Raw genomic sequence first — 17875 nt, forward strand, 5'->3', positions numbered from 1 at the left:
GGGGAGAGAGAGACATTTTTGGTACAAACACAAATTTGTATGTACATTTTTCAATATTTCTTTTGCGAAATGCACATGTGTGCATGTGGCATATTGTGAAGCAATTGATGGATAATTTACTTGAGTTTGATGTCCACGTGTCAAGTCATGCTTATTTGGCTTTACAAGCTCAAATAAATAATGGTTCCTCTCACAGGGAAGCTCTCGTAAAACATAAGGAAAATATCCAAGCGAAAAACAAAAACGTACTCATCTTATCACAGTGTAGCTACGAAAGCTATAGCATGCAACGCCATCTGCTGTAATGAATGCTGTAATGAAGTACTTTACTAAGATGTATATACTTTTAAATTTTATTTAGCTGTTTAATTGCGTTTGATACACAATTAAACTTCATGCCCTTTTTACACATGTTGTGATCAGTGACTTTATCTATGTCTAATAACTTATTCAGATATTGACCTATTGTGAACTTTTTTTACGGTGTAATGGGGTCAAAAGCAAATGCGTTTCATACTGAATTTGTATTTTTTCTTTTTTTACTTTCTGTTTAACCTGTTTGAGTTCTGAGTTGTCAACATATGAAGGCTATTACCAATAAGGGGAGGAGGTATATACATATGTGTGTGTAGGGGGGTATGCTTGCTTATTTGCTGTTAAAATAAGCTGAAGGGTTTATAATATCCTTTACAGTAAAAATAACTTGTACAATAGTGCACCAAATTAGACTAGCCTTGGGCGATGGGCACCTGGTCTCATCTACCAGAAATAAGATGAGACACGTGCTGCGTTCTAGTGCTGCTGAAACTATCGTTAAGTGGTAAAATGATACAGCTGAACCTGATATGAACTGGGGTTTTTGGGATTGTTTGTTTGTTTGTTTGTTTCTGCAATAAAAGACAATACCACATATTGACCGGACAATAAAAACGATGTAAACAACCCGTTGGTTTGGATTCCGTTGTACACCAGTGCATGATTAATCGCCTGTAAACTTGCTTCACCTCAGTTGACACGTTTCTCTTTTAAATAAAACGTTACGCTGCACACGATGCATACTATCATCTCATCATTCCGACGCCACAGCACAAAGCAGGTGGCCTACGAGGCGCACGAGCAGTGAAACCAAAATAATGAATTGACAATAATCGTTCAACTTCCGACTTTTACGTCCGGCTTTTGAAGGCATCGCGCAAGGACCGGGCTGCGGGCATCAACAGCCCCGCCAGTGCTACAGCTTGTTCTGCAAGCTGTGGCGACGAGCTGCCTTTAAATGTGAAGTGGGTTGACTTTAAAACGTCGCGGAGACAAAGATGCGACCCACCTGCGGTTGTGAGGATTATTAGAGAGGTGGGACTCGATCTTGTATGCCCCCTGCTGAACCGTAGCCGCCGTTGTTATGCTAGCCGACGCGGCAACAACGTTAGCTTTCGGCTAAGTTAGCCGACAGCTAACGTTGACTTTTGTGTGTGCGTGCGTGTGCGCATGTGTGTCCCAGATAAACAACCACCCAAAGTCTTTTTTTTTTCATACAGCCACTAAAGCAATAAAATAGTTTGGGCTAACCATGGATGTGTGTGCGCGAGCATGCGCGCGAGCGTGCGTGTGTGCTGGGGTCATGACACGGGCTCTTGCTAAACTCATTTAAAAAACATTTAGGCTCTGCGTTCGTTGCCCTGCATGCATGTTTCCAGATGTTGCATCCATCCCATACAGGTGTGGTGTTTCCCCTTGAATCAGCGCTGATATATAAGCTATAAAGCTGGTCAGTAGGTTAATGCTGTATAAATATAGTCTCGTCAAACGATGGTGCAATAAAACAAATAATAAGCCCAACAATGAGACCATGGTGATATCTTAACCCTGCTTCAGGGAGTGCTGGGTAAAGAAGGAGAAGCTTCTAGTTGATTACACGTCAGCTGGCAGCTACATTTGAATGATAAAGCCCATCACTGCTTGACCCAGCCATACATTGAACATCTTGTTATCTCTCCTGCTTTCATCATGTGCTCGTGCATGTTTACACATCTTCGTCACGTGACAGCAGCTCTCGGGTCTGTGGTCGGAGACGTGTTAAAAAGTTGTGATCTCGGTCGTGAAAGATACATTGTTGCGTTGCTGCTAAACAGATGCAGGGTTTCGGGAAGTACCTGTCATCAAAAGTGGTGTGCAGTTGTACTTTGCTGTATTCATGACAATTCCATTCATGAATCGTGAAAGTTAAAAGGTTCGATGCAGTGTTTGTGTATGCCAATAAGTAACAGGACATTGCCATACAGAATGTTTTAACAATATATCATGACATTTCTTTACATGAAATACCGATGTCAATTTGCAATTCCTCCGTTTATGTCTGTTTTTTCCTCCTGCGTACGTGTATAGGCTGCCGCCATGGGCCCAGGCGCTGCGTCTGTCCCCAAAGCAGGGTCCTCAGAGGAAAGTGAGTGTCGGCGCCCTCTTTGTATTTGAGTCCTCGCTAATCATTTTTATTAATATCAGGTCAAAAAAAAGGTCATTTATTTGATGTGACTGTCCCTCAGGTCCCGGAGAAGCCGGCGCGAGGGAGATCTCGGAATCGAGTTCCAATGGCGAGAAACAGCCCGAGAGTGGCGCGTCGGACAAGAGTTACCCTTGCTCCGTCTGCGGCAAGACCTTCGACAGGCCGTCGAAGCTGGAGAGGCATAGACCTGTGCACATGAGGAAACCCAAGACCCTGCACCAGTGTCAGCACTGCGACAAGAGTTTCGTGCAGCACGAGAAGCTGCTCCGGCACCAGAGTTGCCACAACCGGACGAACAAGCACCCCTGCCCCGACTGCGGGAAGGTGTTCAACAGGCCGTCGAAGCTCGAGAGGCACAAGCGCACCCACGCGAAGAAGCCCAAGGTGCCCCACCAGTGTTCGTACTGCATGAAGACGTTCAGTAAGCTGAACAAGCTCGTCCGCCACAGGCGGATGCACACCGGGGAGAAGCCCTTCACCTGCTCGGTCTGCGGCAAAGGCTTCTCCGAGTCGGGACACTGCAAGGCGCACGAGAAGACGCACGAGGATCAGCCGGAGAAGCCTCACTGCTGCGCCGACTGCGGCATGTCCTTCTTCAAGGCCTCGGAGCTCCGCCGGCACTTCCGCTCCCACACGGGGGAGAAGCCCTTCCGGTGCACGCTGTGCGAGAGCTGCTTCTCCCGCTCCGAAGGACTCAAAAGGCACATGAGGAGCCACACGGGGGAGAGACCCTACAAGTGCATCATCTGTGCCAAGGGTTTTTATTCCCGCCAGGATATGAATATTCACGGGTTGACCCACTCGGGGGAGAAACCGCACCTCTGCCCCGTGTGCGGCAAGGGCTTCTCGCAGCTTGGCAACATGAAGGAGCACGAGCAAAATGTCCACATCAAGTCCGAGAAGTACATCTGCAACGAGTGCGGGGCGACCTTCACGCGGTACAAGTCGCTGACGAAGCACCAGAGGACGCACACGGGCGAGCGGCCCTATCTGTGCCTCACCTGCGGTCGCAGGTTCTCCTGGAGCCACTCTCTCAGCAGACACCGGAGGACGCACGCACACAGACAGATGTCTGCGGACACGTCAAAAGACAGACAGAGTTTTGAAGGACCCTCGGAGAACCCCAGCAGCTGAGAGCTGAGGGACATTTCATCGTTCGAGCGAGCCTCAGTCGAGATCAAACAGTCATTTGTAGTATTTTGTTGCGCATTGAGAACTCATTTTGAAGCTTTGTGACTATTCACCTCGCTGACTGCCTTATTTTGCCACAAAATATCCATTAGGTATTCTTAGTACAGGCCTCCAGATTTTTTAAATTTTTTTAATCTCAATATTTCTATTGATCCGAGTTCTGTTCTGTGAATTGGGTGAAGGCAGATCATGTGGCTACTTCAGTCCACTGCTGTATGTGGTAAAGCCCTGTCTACATCTTCCTTCATGACAGATTGGGAGCGCGTGTGGAAGAATGTCCCGGAATGAATTCCTATTTGTTATCAACCAAAAGATGTGTCACAACCAAAGTAGAGTCCAAGACCTGAACTTTGTATTTGACATGCAAACAAACCGATGCCAGAAACGATATTGGCGACGTCTCTGCGACTGTATGATCGATGGAGACGTCAGTGTGAAGTCTTAACTGAATCAGAGTAAACGTCTGCCTCCCCAACAGTCCATCTGATTTTTTCTGCTACCTCACAAAAAATTGTTTTTAAAATTACAATACAACTGAAATGCCAAAAATAAAAAAATCTGTTTTTTTACTCTCATGTCAAAATCTTAAAAAACATTTTTTTTTTTAAACCTTCACAACATAAGAGCAACAATTTCGTCTGGTATGAGCAGCGTAAAATTGAAATGAATATACTTTTTTCTCCAACTTTATATATTATGTGTCACACATTATCTAAAATGTACTTTCAGTTGTCCGCTGAGATGTGAATTCCTTTGAGCTTCATACGTCTCTCTGGAGAGCTATTTTATCAAAAATATAGTCACCCAATAAACTGTCTTCATAACAGCTATTGCAGTTAGAACATTTGTTCTTATTATTGCATATGACCTTTGTTGCGGTGTACCAAACAATTATTCTGCATGTTGCCTTCAAGATGTTTAGTGTAATGTTGGGTCCCAGGATAAATAGTTGATGTGTCTCTTCCAGTGGCAAAGACAGTCAAAATATGGCATGGAGTTTTTATACATTTTAACATATTTATTTTTTCCCTGTAGATTTGTCCCTCAACATTACTAACTAGGGATTACATGAAAAAAACAGGTGTACCGATTTACCTTAATTGTTGTACGTGCACTCATTTCAAAGTATCCTGAAACATTTCCGAGGGCACCTGAAGGCAACGAAGACGTTTCACCGGCCAATGGCAATGACCAATAGAATCCCAGCGGTCGCTAGGTAACGTTTGTTTGGTGTAGGTAACGTTGGAGAAAACAGTTTCTCTTTTTTTTTTGTAGGTTAATTGTAGCAAATGTGTTGATAAAAGAAGCGCGGCCCCTTATCTTAACACTTTACAGGATAAAATCGTTTTTTCAGCCATGGCTCTTGAAACAGAGGGGATGCCTCAACTTGAACTGGAGGCTGTTATTGGGTTTAATGGTAAGTTGTCCTGCTCACTTTAACACCACTAACCTAACTAGGTTAGCTAACTAGCACACCGCTCGCTAAGCTCACGTTAGCACGCAAACCTGCACACATGAAACTTTTCAAAAAATGTTTTTTGACTTTTTTAAGTGAATACTACATTTTGTGCTAAACTTTTTTTACCACAAAATCTTGCTAATTATTATAAGCTATATATATATATATATATATATATATATATATATATATATATATATATATATATATATATATATATTTATATTGCACAATTCAAACAATAAAATAAAAAATCATGACAGAAAATGAATATCACAGTGCAGGAAGAGACAAAAAGCCAACTGGGCTTATTTGAAGCCTCGACCTATATAATATTTAAAATTTTACAAAATTACAAACATAAATTGAAATATGCATAAGATAAACAACAAAAGAATGAAAGAAAAGCATGAAAAATAATGTAAGTATGTTGAGTCTGTGTGTGTGTGTGTGTGTGTGTGTGTGTGTGTGCGCGCGTGTATGTGCGTGTGTGTGTGTGTGTGTGTGCATGTGTGTGCATGTGTGAGCGTGAAAGTAAGCCACCAGTTAAATCACCAAGGTTAAATGATATCCTACTATGTTAGCTAGCAAAACTACTTGGTTGGATTAAAACTGGGAAAGGTTGCACATTATCATTGCTGTCTGCTCATGTATACCTATTATTATTATTATTGTTGTTATTATTATTATTATTATATATGCCTCGTCAGCGCACGTGTCTGCCGGTCTGAGAGTCCATCCGGACAGAGAGCACCTGATCTACCCGCTGGGATGCTCCGTCATTCTGAAGAAGATCAAAGATGGCAAGCAGGAGTTCCTGCATGGACACACGAACAATGTGTCCTGTGTTGCAGTGTCCAGAAGTGGATCATATATTGCCTCTGGACAGGTCACCTTTATGGGCTTTAAGGTAGGCAATAGCTATGCATTGTCATTTCTAATATCACCAGTACTTACCTGTTTAATTTCACATGCAACATATATATATATATATATATATATATATATATATATATATATATATATATATATATATATATATATATATATTATAATCATGTATGTATACATTTGTTTTCCCCAGGCTGAGGTTATCATCTGGGACTATGCTCAGAGAGCAATCTATGCCCAACTGCCGCTTCACAAGGCCAAAGTAGAGGCACTTGCCTTCTCTCCTAACGAAAAGTACCTGGTGTCCCTTGGAGGTCAGGACGATGGCAGGTATAAGCATCACGTTTGGAGGGATGCGGACCGGAGTGAACCATGCTCGTTTTTAACTGTTACTTACTGAACCTACAACATGACTTCAACGTCAATGCTTTTGTGAGAGTAAACACAATCCAATTGCCACACACACAAAAACATTTTATCCCCGTACCGATCTCCACAGTTAGCAGGAGTAACATTCAGAAATGATGTTTACTGCAGTGGCCATCTTTGTGCAAATCAAGACTCTTCTCATGGCACATTATCAGTTAGTAACACTTAATGAATACAGTACTTTCCTAAAAATAAGTTATTTTAATAAGAGAGAAAAAATGAATGAATTCCGTATTCATATTTATTTAGTGTGTGTGGGGGGGTGTTTTCTGTGTGCCTCCAGCATAGTGGTGTGGAACATTGAGACAAAGCAGGCCATCTGTGGGAGCCTGGCTTCAGCGCAGAGCGCCGGTCACTGCCTCACTGTGCAGTACTCCAACACCAACGACAACGTCTTTGTTTCTGCCGGGAGGTGAGTGAGTGCCGTCTGCTGGCATTCTGTAAACCAACCAGCGTCATTCTGACTATTCTTCATTCTGTCTGTTAAAATCCTTGGTGGTGTGTTTTTTTTTTGGTCAGCGGAACGGTGCGAGTCTGGGAGCTGGACCTCCCCAACAGGAAGATCAGGCCCACAGAGTGTCAGAAAGGCATGCTGAAGAGGATTGTGAAATGTGTACAGGTACGAGGCCATTAGAGTCTTTGGTTCACATCGGTTTGTTCGCCCGGTTTGTTTCACTGGCTTGCCATTTTTAAAGGTCCATCTGAGTTTTGCCAAAAGGCTATTACCGTTGAAAGTCACTCAATGATTGGTGGAGGAGTTGCAGCGGATGCATTCGGGGAGATAACTAATGATCTGTGAACACGGAGAGCAACTCAATGTAATATCATCCCGTGGTTTTCCTGACATTTTCAATTGTTCCATAAACATGCTGTAACCAGTCAACCAGTACACAGTGATACTAGATGGCGTTTTTGTCATCTTGACATGTTTATATTACCCAGATCTCAGAGGACGATCAGTTCATTTTCTGTGGCACCACAAGTGGAGACATCATGAAAATCAACCTGAAGACGGGGCTTCTGAGCAGTGTTGGTCCAACTAAAGAAAAATACAGAATGGTAGGTCGGGGAGTCTGTCTAAAAGGTACCGGGTGTATTGACTATATATCTTAAATCTCAGTGCTCGTGGCTTTACTGCGCAGGGTGTCAATGTCCTAAGGGTTCTGAGGTGCGGGAACCTGCTTGTGGGCTCTGGATCCGGTACCTTCGCTCTGTGTTCCAGTGTTAACTTCAAAATCCTTAAGTGAGTCCCAACAACTGTGTCGTTTGAATCATCCGCATTAAAAAGATACTTACATTTGGTAATGGTGTGCATATCTTGTACATTAGAATACATGTGTAGCGTACCTCTTTGATGTCAACAGTTACTGTGTTTCTTTCACAGTGCTCATTATTAGCTCCTTCTTTTCCGCCCTCTTCTCCTTCATTAGGAAAGTCCAGCTGAAGAAGGGTGTGACCTCCATCGCTATTAGAGGAGAGGGCCAGCAGTTCTATGTTGGGACGGAGGCGGCTCAGATGTATCGCTTCGGTTATGACGACTTTCAAGCGGAACTCATTTCCACAAGCCACAACAGCGCCGTTAAGGACGTGGCCATATGTTTGTGAGTGGCACACAGGCAATCCGGGGTCAAAAAGGCAAAAGGCCATGGCAAATAATATATAGTTTATCTTAAATGAATTGACATCCGTGTAATAACAATACAAATTTCCTCTGCTACCAAAAGTATCACACAAGAGTATACTCCATTACTGTAATCTCTCATAATGCACAGGTTCAGTCCCGCTTTGTGCTCACTAGAGGGCGACATAAGCTTGCCTCATCCATGTCAGTTTTAAGATGACATAGTTTAGGTTTTAGTAACATACATTGTATCCGTTTCCATATGGTTTCTTGAACTCAAGTAGCACTCTGTTATAAGAGAACTATAATTCCACATTTCTTTTTCTTTGTGTGTGTTTTTTCCTAGCGGAACATCTGAATTGTTTGCAACCTGTTCTGAGGAGGACATCAGGTTGTGGCACATAGACAAGCCCAAAGAGCTGCTGCGCATCACCGTACCCAACATGACCTGCAACTCCCTGGACTTCATGGCCGACGGACACAGCATCATCAGTGGTGGGAATCATGGGAGAGAAAACATCCGCTAACAAGTCCCCACAAAGAATAATCCGCCGTTTCGTTTCTGAGCATGAGCCGTAGTGCAGCATCTTTCACTCTCTTCCAGCTTGGAACGATGGCAAGATCCGCGTGTTCGCGCCAGAAAGTGGCCGGCTCATGCTCATCATCCACGACGCGCACAGGATGGGCGTGGCGGCCATCGCCGGCACCAGGGACTGCAAGAGGATCGTCAGCGGAGGAGGAGAGGGACAGGTGCAAAAATATATAGCGACAATGTCACGTTGTAGAATTGCAGTGCCCCCTAATACCTCCCAAGATATCAGAGCCGTGTCTTCTTCACAGCAGAGACCCGGGTGCAGGAAAGGATCTCACCATTTTTTGGACCCAGGTTTTTTTTAAATGAAGAAGCCATATGCTTCAAAATGGAATGTTCCTGCCATAGCTATATGTCCAGACTCCTCCTCCTGTTTGTGCACTTCCATTATTTATTCTGGAATTCTTTCTCAAACTGATGAAATTAATCTGAGGATGAAAATGAGTACACCCTAAGGGAAGTCTTAAAATTTGAATTTGTACTTTTGTCTTGTTTTTTCTTCCAAAATGTGAAGCTTTGAATTATTTTAATTGAAGATAAAAATGCTTGCATGCAAATGGTCACATGAATCCATTATGCATCCATGATACACACCCTGCAAATACACATACCACATGTTATGTTATATGCAGATGAGCACAGTGGCATACAACGTGATTGCAGTTTGACAGATGTAGAGAGGGGGGGAAAAGGCAACTTTTTTTTTTTTTTAATCCATAGTTGGCATAGAAACAAAGAGGAAAGTGTCATATCTGATGACTGATAAATGAGCTGGGGCTCACCCTTTGCAGGTCCGCGTTTGGGAGCTGCAGCCACACGGCCATCGGCTGCTGGAGATCATGAAAGAGCACAAAGACAGCATCACTTGTATCAAAATCAAGAGCGACAGCAAAGAGTGTGTCACTGCCAGCGCTGATGGCGCCTGCATCATCTGGGACATAGTGTGAGTACCTCACCTGCACATCCAAACACGTTCCTGGGTCGTAGTAATGACATAGACAGCACAGCCGCTTCACAAAGTAACATTTGAAATGAATTAATTCTCAATTTTGCTAAGTGGAAAGAAAGACTCATTAGTGGATATGTTAATCACATTATCCAGTAAAAAAATATAGAATAATGCGATACATAATAGCTAATGATATACACAGCCACAAGAGAGAAAATTACAGAAAAAAGAGTGTGCTGCTTTCAGGTCCGCGTCGTAATGAGAGCGAAGTGCTGAAGTCCTTCATCGGCGTCTGGCGGGCACAGAGGGAATAGAAAGGAATCCAGTGCATTCTTTATGAAGAAATGTTCAAATCCTTTAATCTGCGGGCTTCTTCTGTGAGGAGAATAAAACCTTTTTTTAAATCCGTCGTGTTTTTCCCCTATCTAGCCTCTTCAATGAACAAGTCTGTGGATTAAAGGCTTCCAGACTATATGCATCAAGTGTGGCATAGATATATTTTTTGGATGATGAATAGCAAGCTGTTGTTGAAGAGAATATTAGTCTGACAAGAGCCGTTAGCCTTAATTATTGTAGATTGGCACCCTGTCCGGCCAGAGGAAGTGGTTCATGCATGTTTCATTTGAAATGCACAGTTTGGTTTTGCAGATTTGAACTATACAGAAAAGAACTAAACATTTTTTGGTCACAAGAAAGGTGCTAAATTCCAAATTCAGAGCGACTGACTCGATACGCAGCTCTCAACAAGGTGACGATAACAGTGCAGACAGAGCTAACAGTGCTAACAGGGCTAACAGGGCTAATAGAGCTAACAGAGCTAACAGTGCTGACAGTGCTAACAGAACTAACAGTGCTGACAGGGCTAACAGGGCTAATAGAGCTAACAGAGCTAACAGTGCTGACAGTGCTAACAGAGCTAACAGTGCTAACAGTGCTAACAGGGCTAATAGAGCTAACAGAGCTAACAGTGCTGACAGTGCTAACAGAGCTAACAGTGCTAACAGTGCTAACAGAACTAACATAGCTGACATATCTAACAATGCTGACAGTGCTGACAGAGCTAACAGAGCTAACTGTGCTGACAGAGCTAACAGGGCTAACAGGGCTAATAGAGCTAACAGAGCTAACAGTGCTAACAGTGCTGACAGTGCTGACAGAGCTAACAGAGCTAACTGTGCTGACAGAGCTAACAGAGCTTACAGCTTGCACCTGAGGGAAACCGATGGTGTCGTGGTTCGTGATTAGCGAACCACACACCGGAGCGCGTTGCTGGACGCGCCACGTAAACAAAGCACACACACACACAGAGGGAGAGGGAAATAACTCCGCTGTGTCTTCACAGAGCAAATAGATCTTCGCTGCTGTCTCTCTTTAAAAACTGCACTTGGCAGCTCGCAATGTGAGAGCACTTTCACCACGTTTGACCTTTTCTACACCACTGCTGCACTAGCGAAAGCCTTCTCTCGCCTCTTGTTTCTTCTTCTTCTTCTTCTTCTTCTTCTTCTTCTTCTTCTTCTTCTTCTTCTTCTTCTTCTTCTTCTTCCCTTTCATCTTCTGGACCATCGTCTGCATCTTCCTGCTGCAGGCGGTTTGTGAGTCTTCAGATGGTGATTGCCAACACACTGTTCCGGACGGTGTGCTACCACCCAGAGGAATACCAGCTCATCACCAGCGGGACTGACAGAAAGGTGCGTCAGTGGTGGAAGAATTATTCAGAAGTGCAAGTGCTAATATCACATTGGGAAAATGATTGGTATTAGTATTATCTGCTAAATTTACTTTTGAGTAGTTTTTTTGTGTTTAAGAAGAAGGAGAATGGTACCAACCTATAAAGTTGAGAAGTATAAAGTTGCATAAAATGGAAATCTCAAAATAGTACCTCTGATTTCGACTGAAGTACGGCACTTCATTTAAAGTATGGATGCATTTTAAGACAATTCCAGTAGACATTTAAATATATATATTATTTACTTAATGTATATCCCAACCAGTACAGCATATCCTATTGCTGATGTCTGTTCAGGTATCTTTACGACTTGTTTTGGTTGGTTTTATTTGCGCTGGTATGTAAGAGTGGGTTAACAAAGAATTCCCTGGGACACGACTCAGCAGTCACACCTCACAGGGGAAAGAAGAAGAAAAAAAACAGAATGATTGTAATGATTGAAAATCCCTCAGGGTGGGAAGAGACGGGAACTCACGCAGTCATAATGTAGATGTTAATTGTGCTGTTATTGTTATTATAATCTCCACTCAGTGCGCATGAGAGGAAAAAGGCCCACCGCTCTGGTAAGATCAGCATAGAGAGGACTTCCACAGTCACACACACACACACACACACACACACACACACACACACACACATGCTCGCATGTCTACTGATTAGTTTGAAAAGCTTGTAATTTGTTTCTCAGCTGAACGTAATTAAGCCTTTGCATTGGCCACTAGTCGCAGAGACAAAGGTACTCAGCCCTTCGAGTCTGTGATTTCGTGAGTCATTTGGATTAACTCGTCGACCGCTTATTTACACGGGTCAGAAGTTCACGGCGGCAGAATGGAATGCTCGTTTCCTTTGATTGAGCGCTTCATCCGCACCCCTTGAACCCCTCGGCCGCACACTAGACCCATGTCAGTGCCCCCCCCCCCCCCCCCCCCACACCCTGCGGGGCAGAGAGGCGAGCACAAGTTGTGTTGATTAACGCAGCGCTGTGGATGTGCTGAGTGAGCAGAGAGAAAGGGAGAGAGAAAAAGAGGAGGGAGGGATTCAGGGGAAAAGGCAGAGAGAAGGAAGAGATCGAGAGAGGGGAGCGCTGTGGAGTCCGTGGCTTCCTGCGGATGTGCCTGTGCCACCCAAGTGCCAGCCAGATCCACCATCTGCTCATCCCAAGACACAGGCGCTCTGTCTGGGGGAAGAAATACCGACGCACTTTCTCTCTCTCTCTCGCTCCCTCTCCTCTCTTCTCCTCTCCTCACTCTGACCCTTCATCGTGTCCCGGCATGCCTCGGTGGGTAAAAATCAATGGAAACCAATGGAAGTGAGGAAAAGGCGTGGAGAGAAAGACAGTGGTCAAGAGAAAGAAGAAGAAAATTAAACTAGACGGGGCGTGTGGAGGGTCTTGTATATTTGGTCCGGTTAACGTTGCCGTGTAATGAGAGGGTGCAGCCTCGATGCCTCACATTATTGAAATGGGATAGTACTTTTGCAGCACAATGGGAAAGTTGGATTACATGATATGCACTTTTAAGGGGAGACACTACAGGTGAATAAGGTTTAAAAATAAATAGTTGAACAGATATAATTATGAGCCTTCCCCAGTTGATTACTACCTACATTAAGACAATACTTTTTTGTATTACAAGTTTTTCTGAAATCAATGTTTAAATATGCAGATAAGGCATTTCCTTATTAAATATGTGCTCATTTCAGAACATTCATACATTGGATGAAGCCAGGTTAAAAATTCTTGTTTCATTTTGTTGAGGTTTTATTTGAGGGTATTTTGGATATGTCTTTGTTTCACTCCATACGATCAAAAAATATTGTCAACATCCATAAAGCAAATCTATTTTAGCCATGTTTTTAGAAATGTAATATTCAATAAATCAGGCTATGAATGATCTATTATAATAATAATACCCAAAGACACTTTACATTGAGACAAACAGAACAAAATAAAAAAAGAAAGACGCAAACAAAACAAACAAAGAGAACATTTTTGGTAAAAACAAACAAAAAAAAACTGGAGAAGCTGTGTGGAATGAGTCATGTAGTGGAGGGAAGGTTGCAGGGGTTAGCAGGTGAAGGCGAGTTTGAAGAGGTGTATTTTGAGGGCTTGCTTGAATGATGATAGGGTGGGAGCCTGACGGATGTGGATGGGGAGGGCGTTCCAGAGGGTGCAGCAGAGAGAAGGCCCTGTCACCCCAGGTCCAGCTCTTGGTCTTCAGAGTGTTTGTACCGGCGGACCTGAGGCAACGGGTTGGGGCGTGGAGGGTTAGGGAGGGGCCAGGTTGTTAAGGGCTTTGTAGGTGGTGAGTAATAATTTAAAGTCTATCCTGTACTTGACCGGGAGCCAGTGGAGGTTGCGTAGGACCGGGCTGATATGTTCATAGCGGCAGGTGGAGGTGAGCAGTCGAGCGGCAGAGTTTTGGACATATTGGAGTTTATTGAGGATTTTGTTGGGAGAGCCATAGAGGATGCTGTTGCAGTAGTCAAGTCGGAGGTTTTGAGGGCATGGATATATTAATGAAATATATGAACAAACCCCTCTGTGAAGTGTAGACTTCTGGCTCACAGTATGAGGAAAAAACTTATTTTGAGAAAATGGCCTTTATAGATGTGTCATAGAATTTATTTTAAAGCCAGGACAGGTGAACGGGTCGATAAATTAAATGACATGTATCACCATGAAACTTCCCGGTTACATTAAGACAATAACTTATTTTGTATTACACCTTTTCTAGAAATGGTGTGTTCGAATATACAAATGAGGGTAGTAGCTAATTCTAACTTCTGGTGAATTTAGGAGAAAAAGAGAAAACAATGTTTTGGTTTAATGTCTCCCCTTTAACCCCGTCCCTCCCACGAGGTCTTTCCTGGTTATACCGGGAGCATTTCCAGCAGTAGGCCTGACGTTTCCCACTGACCCTGCTTGCTGCACTTGATTCATGTGTGGTGGCTATGAGCAAGTTTCCCAATGCAGGCTGAGGTGGAGGGGACACAGATGGGCTGAGACAACTCACACAGGTGTGAGTCTCTAATAAGCTGCCGAAATGAGATCATGACAGAGGGAGAGGTCAAGACGGTGGCAACGGAGGAAGCAATGAAAGGGGGGGAGGAGAAAAAGGAGGAGCGTCACATTAACTTTGATCTCATACAGAAAGGTGTATGAACATTAGTGGTATCTAGCGCTGTACTGCTTTGTTTGCTGTTATGTCACATCAGAAACACACACCTCACTTGGTGTTCGTGCTTACAATGAAGCGTTTCCCCCTCCGATTTTGCGAAAATACTTTGTAGGAATATTAATATCAGCAAGCCATTTCCGTCTGAGTGAGGCAATCTGCATCCCCCCCTCCCCCCTCCCCCCCCCCCCCCCCCCCCCCCCCCCACACACACACACACACACACACACACACACACACACACACACAAAATGTTCCTGTGACTCGTAAGGGCAGCTTATTGCTTTGAGAATCACTCTGTAGTCCTGAAACTATAAATAAGTCCAGGCCTTTTGTTCCTCCTTCGTTCCATAATAACCAACAGCCTCCTGATATGTCCGTGTGTTAGATTGCATTTCCCCTCCTGTAATGCATTGCGGGCACGGTCTTGTGCAGAGAAATGAAATCCTATCTCAGAGGCTATTTTCATAAGTGTTGGGCTTATTCTGCGCAGCTCCGTGCAACAGGGAATTTTCCTTTTACAAACAGCCCTCCCTGCGCACCGCTGCGCATGACTTGATTTAATTTAATTTAGTCAATAATCTGTGTATTGTTCATTAGCAGCATTACGGCAACAATGTGCACAGATTCTCAGTGCCTTGAACACTTGATTGACTTTGAGGCGCAATCGGTTCAGCCCACGATCAAATCCACTCGGCCTCTCATTTACAGTGCTTAACTTTTAAAGACGTAATCAGCTCGCTCATATAATCATATAAATAACAAGAAAGGACCCTTGTTGTCGTGCGGTACTGTGATGTTTTTTTTTGCCGCCCACGCTATAAATAACTTCGGCTAACAAATTCCTTTTGTGAGACTTGATACTTTGACAGATATAAAGCTCTGGAGGGGGTTATTAAATCTCATTTAGATCAGCACGCATGGTTTCAATCGATGTGTGTGTGTGTGTGTGTGTCTGTGTGTGATGGAATCTCACCACAGACTTATTCATTTCCATACAGAATATTGCCATATATATATATATATATATCTCACCATAATAGGAAATATAATGATAATGTAAAGGAATAATAGCACAACTACAAAGAGATGCCGTTGCCGGCATCATCTGCATGAGTCAATAGTCCGCCCGCTTCAATCTTCAAAAGCAATCACTACTATAATTCAAACAGCAGCAAAGAGATCACAAGGCGATGTGTCATTCATGATGAGGAAAAGAGACTCCCACAATATAACCCTCCCCTGTTGGACACGAGGGTGGGGGGGGTCTCACATTTACGCTGCCGGTGATGAGCTAATATCATGTAATGTGTTAACTTCCTTCTCAGGTGGCCTACTGGGACGTGTTCGACGGCGCCGCCATCAGAGAACTGGAGGGCTCGCAGTCCGGGGCCATCAACGGCATGCACATCTCGCAGGACGGCCGGCACTTTGTGACAGGTGTGGCCCCCTCTGCTTGTTTTATGTGCAAGCGAGAATGTAGAAAGTCCACATCTGAAAGGTCTCGACGCGCATGAGCGATCGATATATACATTTTACACAAGTCCATCCGTCCTATTGTCGTGAAAGCAACAACTCAGGAACGCTTGGAGGGAATTTCTTCAATTTCGGCATGAACGTCCACTCAAGGATGAACTGATTTGATTCGGGGGTCAAATGTCACTGTGATCTCACATCCGTCCCATTCTAGTGAACGCATTAGTCTGTCCGTCTTATTCTCATGAACACTGAGAGCATTTTATTACATCTGGCAGAAACGTCCACTTGGACATAAACATGAACTGATTAGAATTTGGTGGTCAAAAGTCAAGGTCACCATGACCTCACAAAACACGTTTTTGCTCAAGAATTCATGAAGCTAATTATGACAATTTCTCACAAAACTGTATCATGAAATGCTTTAGATTTGTATCGGTCGTGGCATTCTAGTGTGACTTTCCATTTGTTTTTTTGTTTGTTGTTTTTTTGTTTGTTGTTTCACTCTCATATATAGTCGACAGTGTTCTCGTCCCTTTGCAGCCGTCGTTTTCATCTCCACTGACACTACAATGCACGCTCTGCTCAAACGTCTCTGAGGTTATTGGCATGTTTTTCACCTCTCCGTGACAGGTGGAGATGACAAGCTGGTGAAGGTGTGGGACTACATGGCAGGCGCGGTAACCCACGTAGGAATAGCTCACAGTGGCAGCATCACCAGCATCAAGATCTGCTCCAATAACCGCACCTTGCTCAGCACCAGCGCCGACGGAGCCATTCTGCGGTGGAGGTTCCCTCACCCTCCGTCCCCTTAATGTGCGGACCCTCGACTGCACACTGTGACTTCTCATCCAGAAACACCACACTCATACTCCAGTGTAACGTTCTCCCTTTGTCTTTCCTCTTAGCACCTGTTATAAGAGTTCAACAGTCTTACCTGAAAAGAATAGGTCTACACTTACACAATTAAATAAAATGCAATTTGATTAAGCATTAATGACTTTGTTAGATCGTTTCCTTTTTCAGTAGAGAAGGGCGATGTAAAAAAAAAGAAACAAAAAGAGTACACTTCATGAGAAGTGCCGGTAATTCCCCACAGGAGCTGAATATAGGTGGGAATTCACAGAGCGACACTTAACATGAGTTTAAAATTACACCTCAAGGCACAAGAACGTATTCTTCACACTTCTTTAGGCTTCTTGAGAACAACAGAATTAATGCCGCTGTGCAGACGCAGCCTCAATGCGGATTAAACCGGAATGTGTAAAAACAAGGCTGTACTATATACAGTGCATTACATTTACACGGATATGATTCTTTTGTCTGTTTCTGTGGAGACACTGGCCGATATGAGAGAATTATCAGCGAGATTGAGTGGGCGAATTCAAAAGGTCTGGATTGAGGGTAGTGGAGACAAGGAGGGGGCCCCGGATTCAGTCAGCTAATCTATCAACAGCAGTTCCCCGAAGGATTCCGGTCAAGACAGCAGAGAGCCTCTCTAACTGCCTGATACGAACCCACTCTCCTCACTATTGTTCAGAATGTCTAATCTAAATAATTAATACCTCGCCCCTGCATCCCCAAAAAGAAAGTTAAATGGCAAACCTGCAGTATAAACCAAGTCAGCAAAAACATCCCTGGATCAGGAGGAAAAAAAGAAAAAGGGCATCGCTGTCGTCGCCGTTTTCCACCCTGCTGATGAATAAAAGACTATTGTGTGTCATTTTCTGTAAGGAAACATGATTACGTTTATTCGTCACAATGGTGTACCGTGTGTGCGAGTTTCCTAACGACGGCGGAATAAGAGCATCGAGGAAAAATTATGGAAATATCGGATGGGTCCCGGACTATCTGTTTCAATAAAT

At 43.7% G+C, this 17875-nt stretch overlaps 1 protein-coding gene across 1 annotated transcript; it reads left to right on the top strand.

Annotated features, from left to right (window-relative positions):
• Positions 1-5047: 5047 nt before the first annotated feature.
• On the top strand, positions 5048-16825 carry cfap52 (cilia and flagella associated protein 52; the record flags this gene model as incomplete). Its single annotated transcript, XM_079220203.1, has 14 exons — positions 5048-5108; positions 5861-6060; positions 6235-6371; positions 6754-6882; positions 6990-7089; positions 7413-7529; positions 7613-7713; positions 7901-8071; positions 8438-8586; positions 8696-8841; positions 9475-9626; positions 11218-11320; positions 15863-15974; positions 16644-16825. The coding sequence occupies 14 exons, from the start codon at positions 5048-5050 to the stop codon at positions 16823-16825; spliced, it is 1860 nt and encodes a 619-aa protein (XP_079076329.1).
• Between the last annotated feature and the right edge of the window lie 1050 nt (positions 16826-17875).

Source organism: Taurulus bubalis, assembly GCF_910589615.1.
Source record: "Taurulus bubalis genome assembly, chromosome: 6".
NCBI classification, from domain to species: domain Eukaryota; kingdom Metazoa; phylum Chordata; class Actinopteri; order Perciformes; family Cottidae; genus Taurulus; species Taurulus bubalis.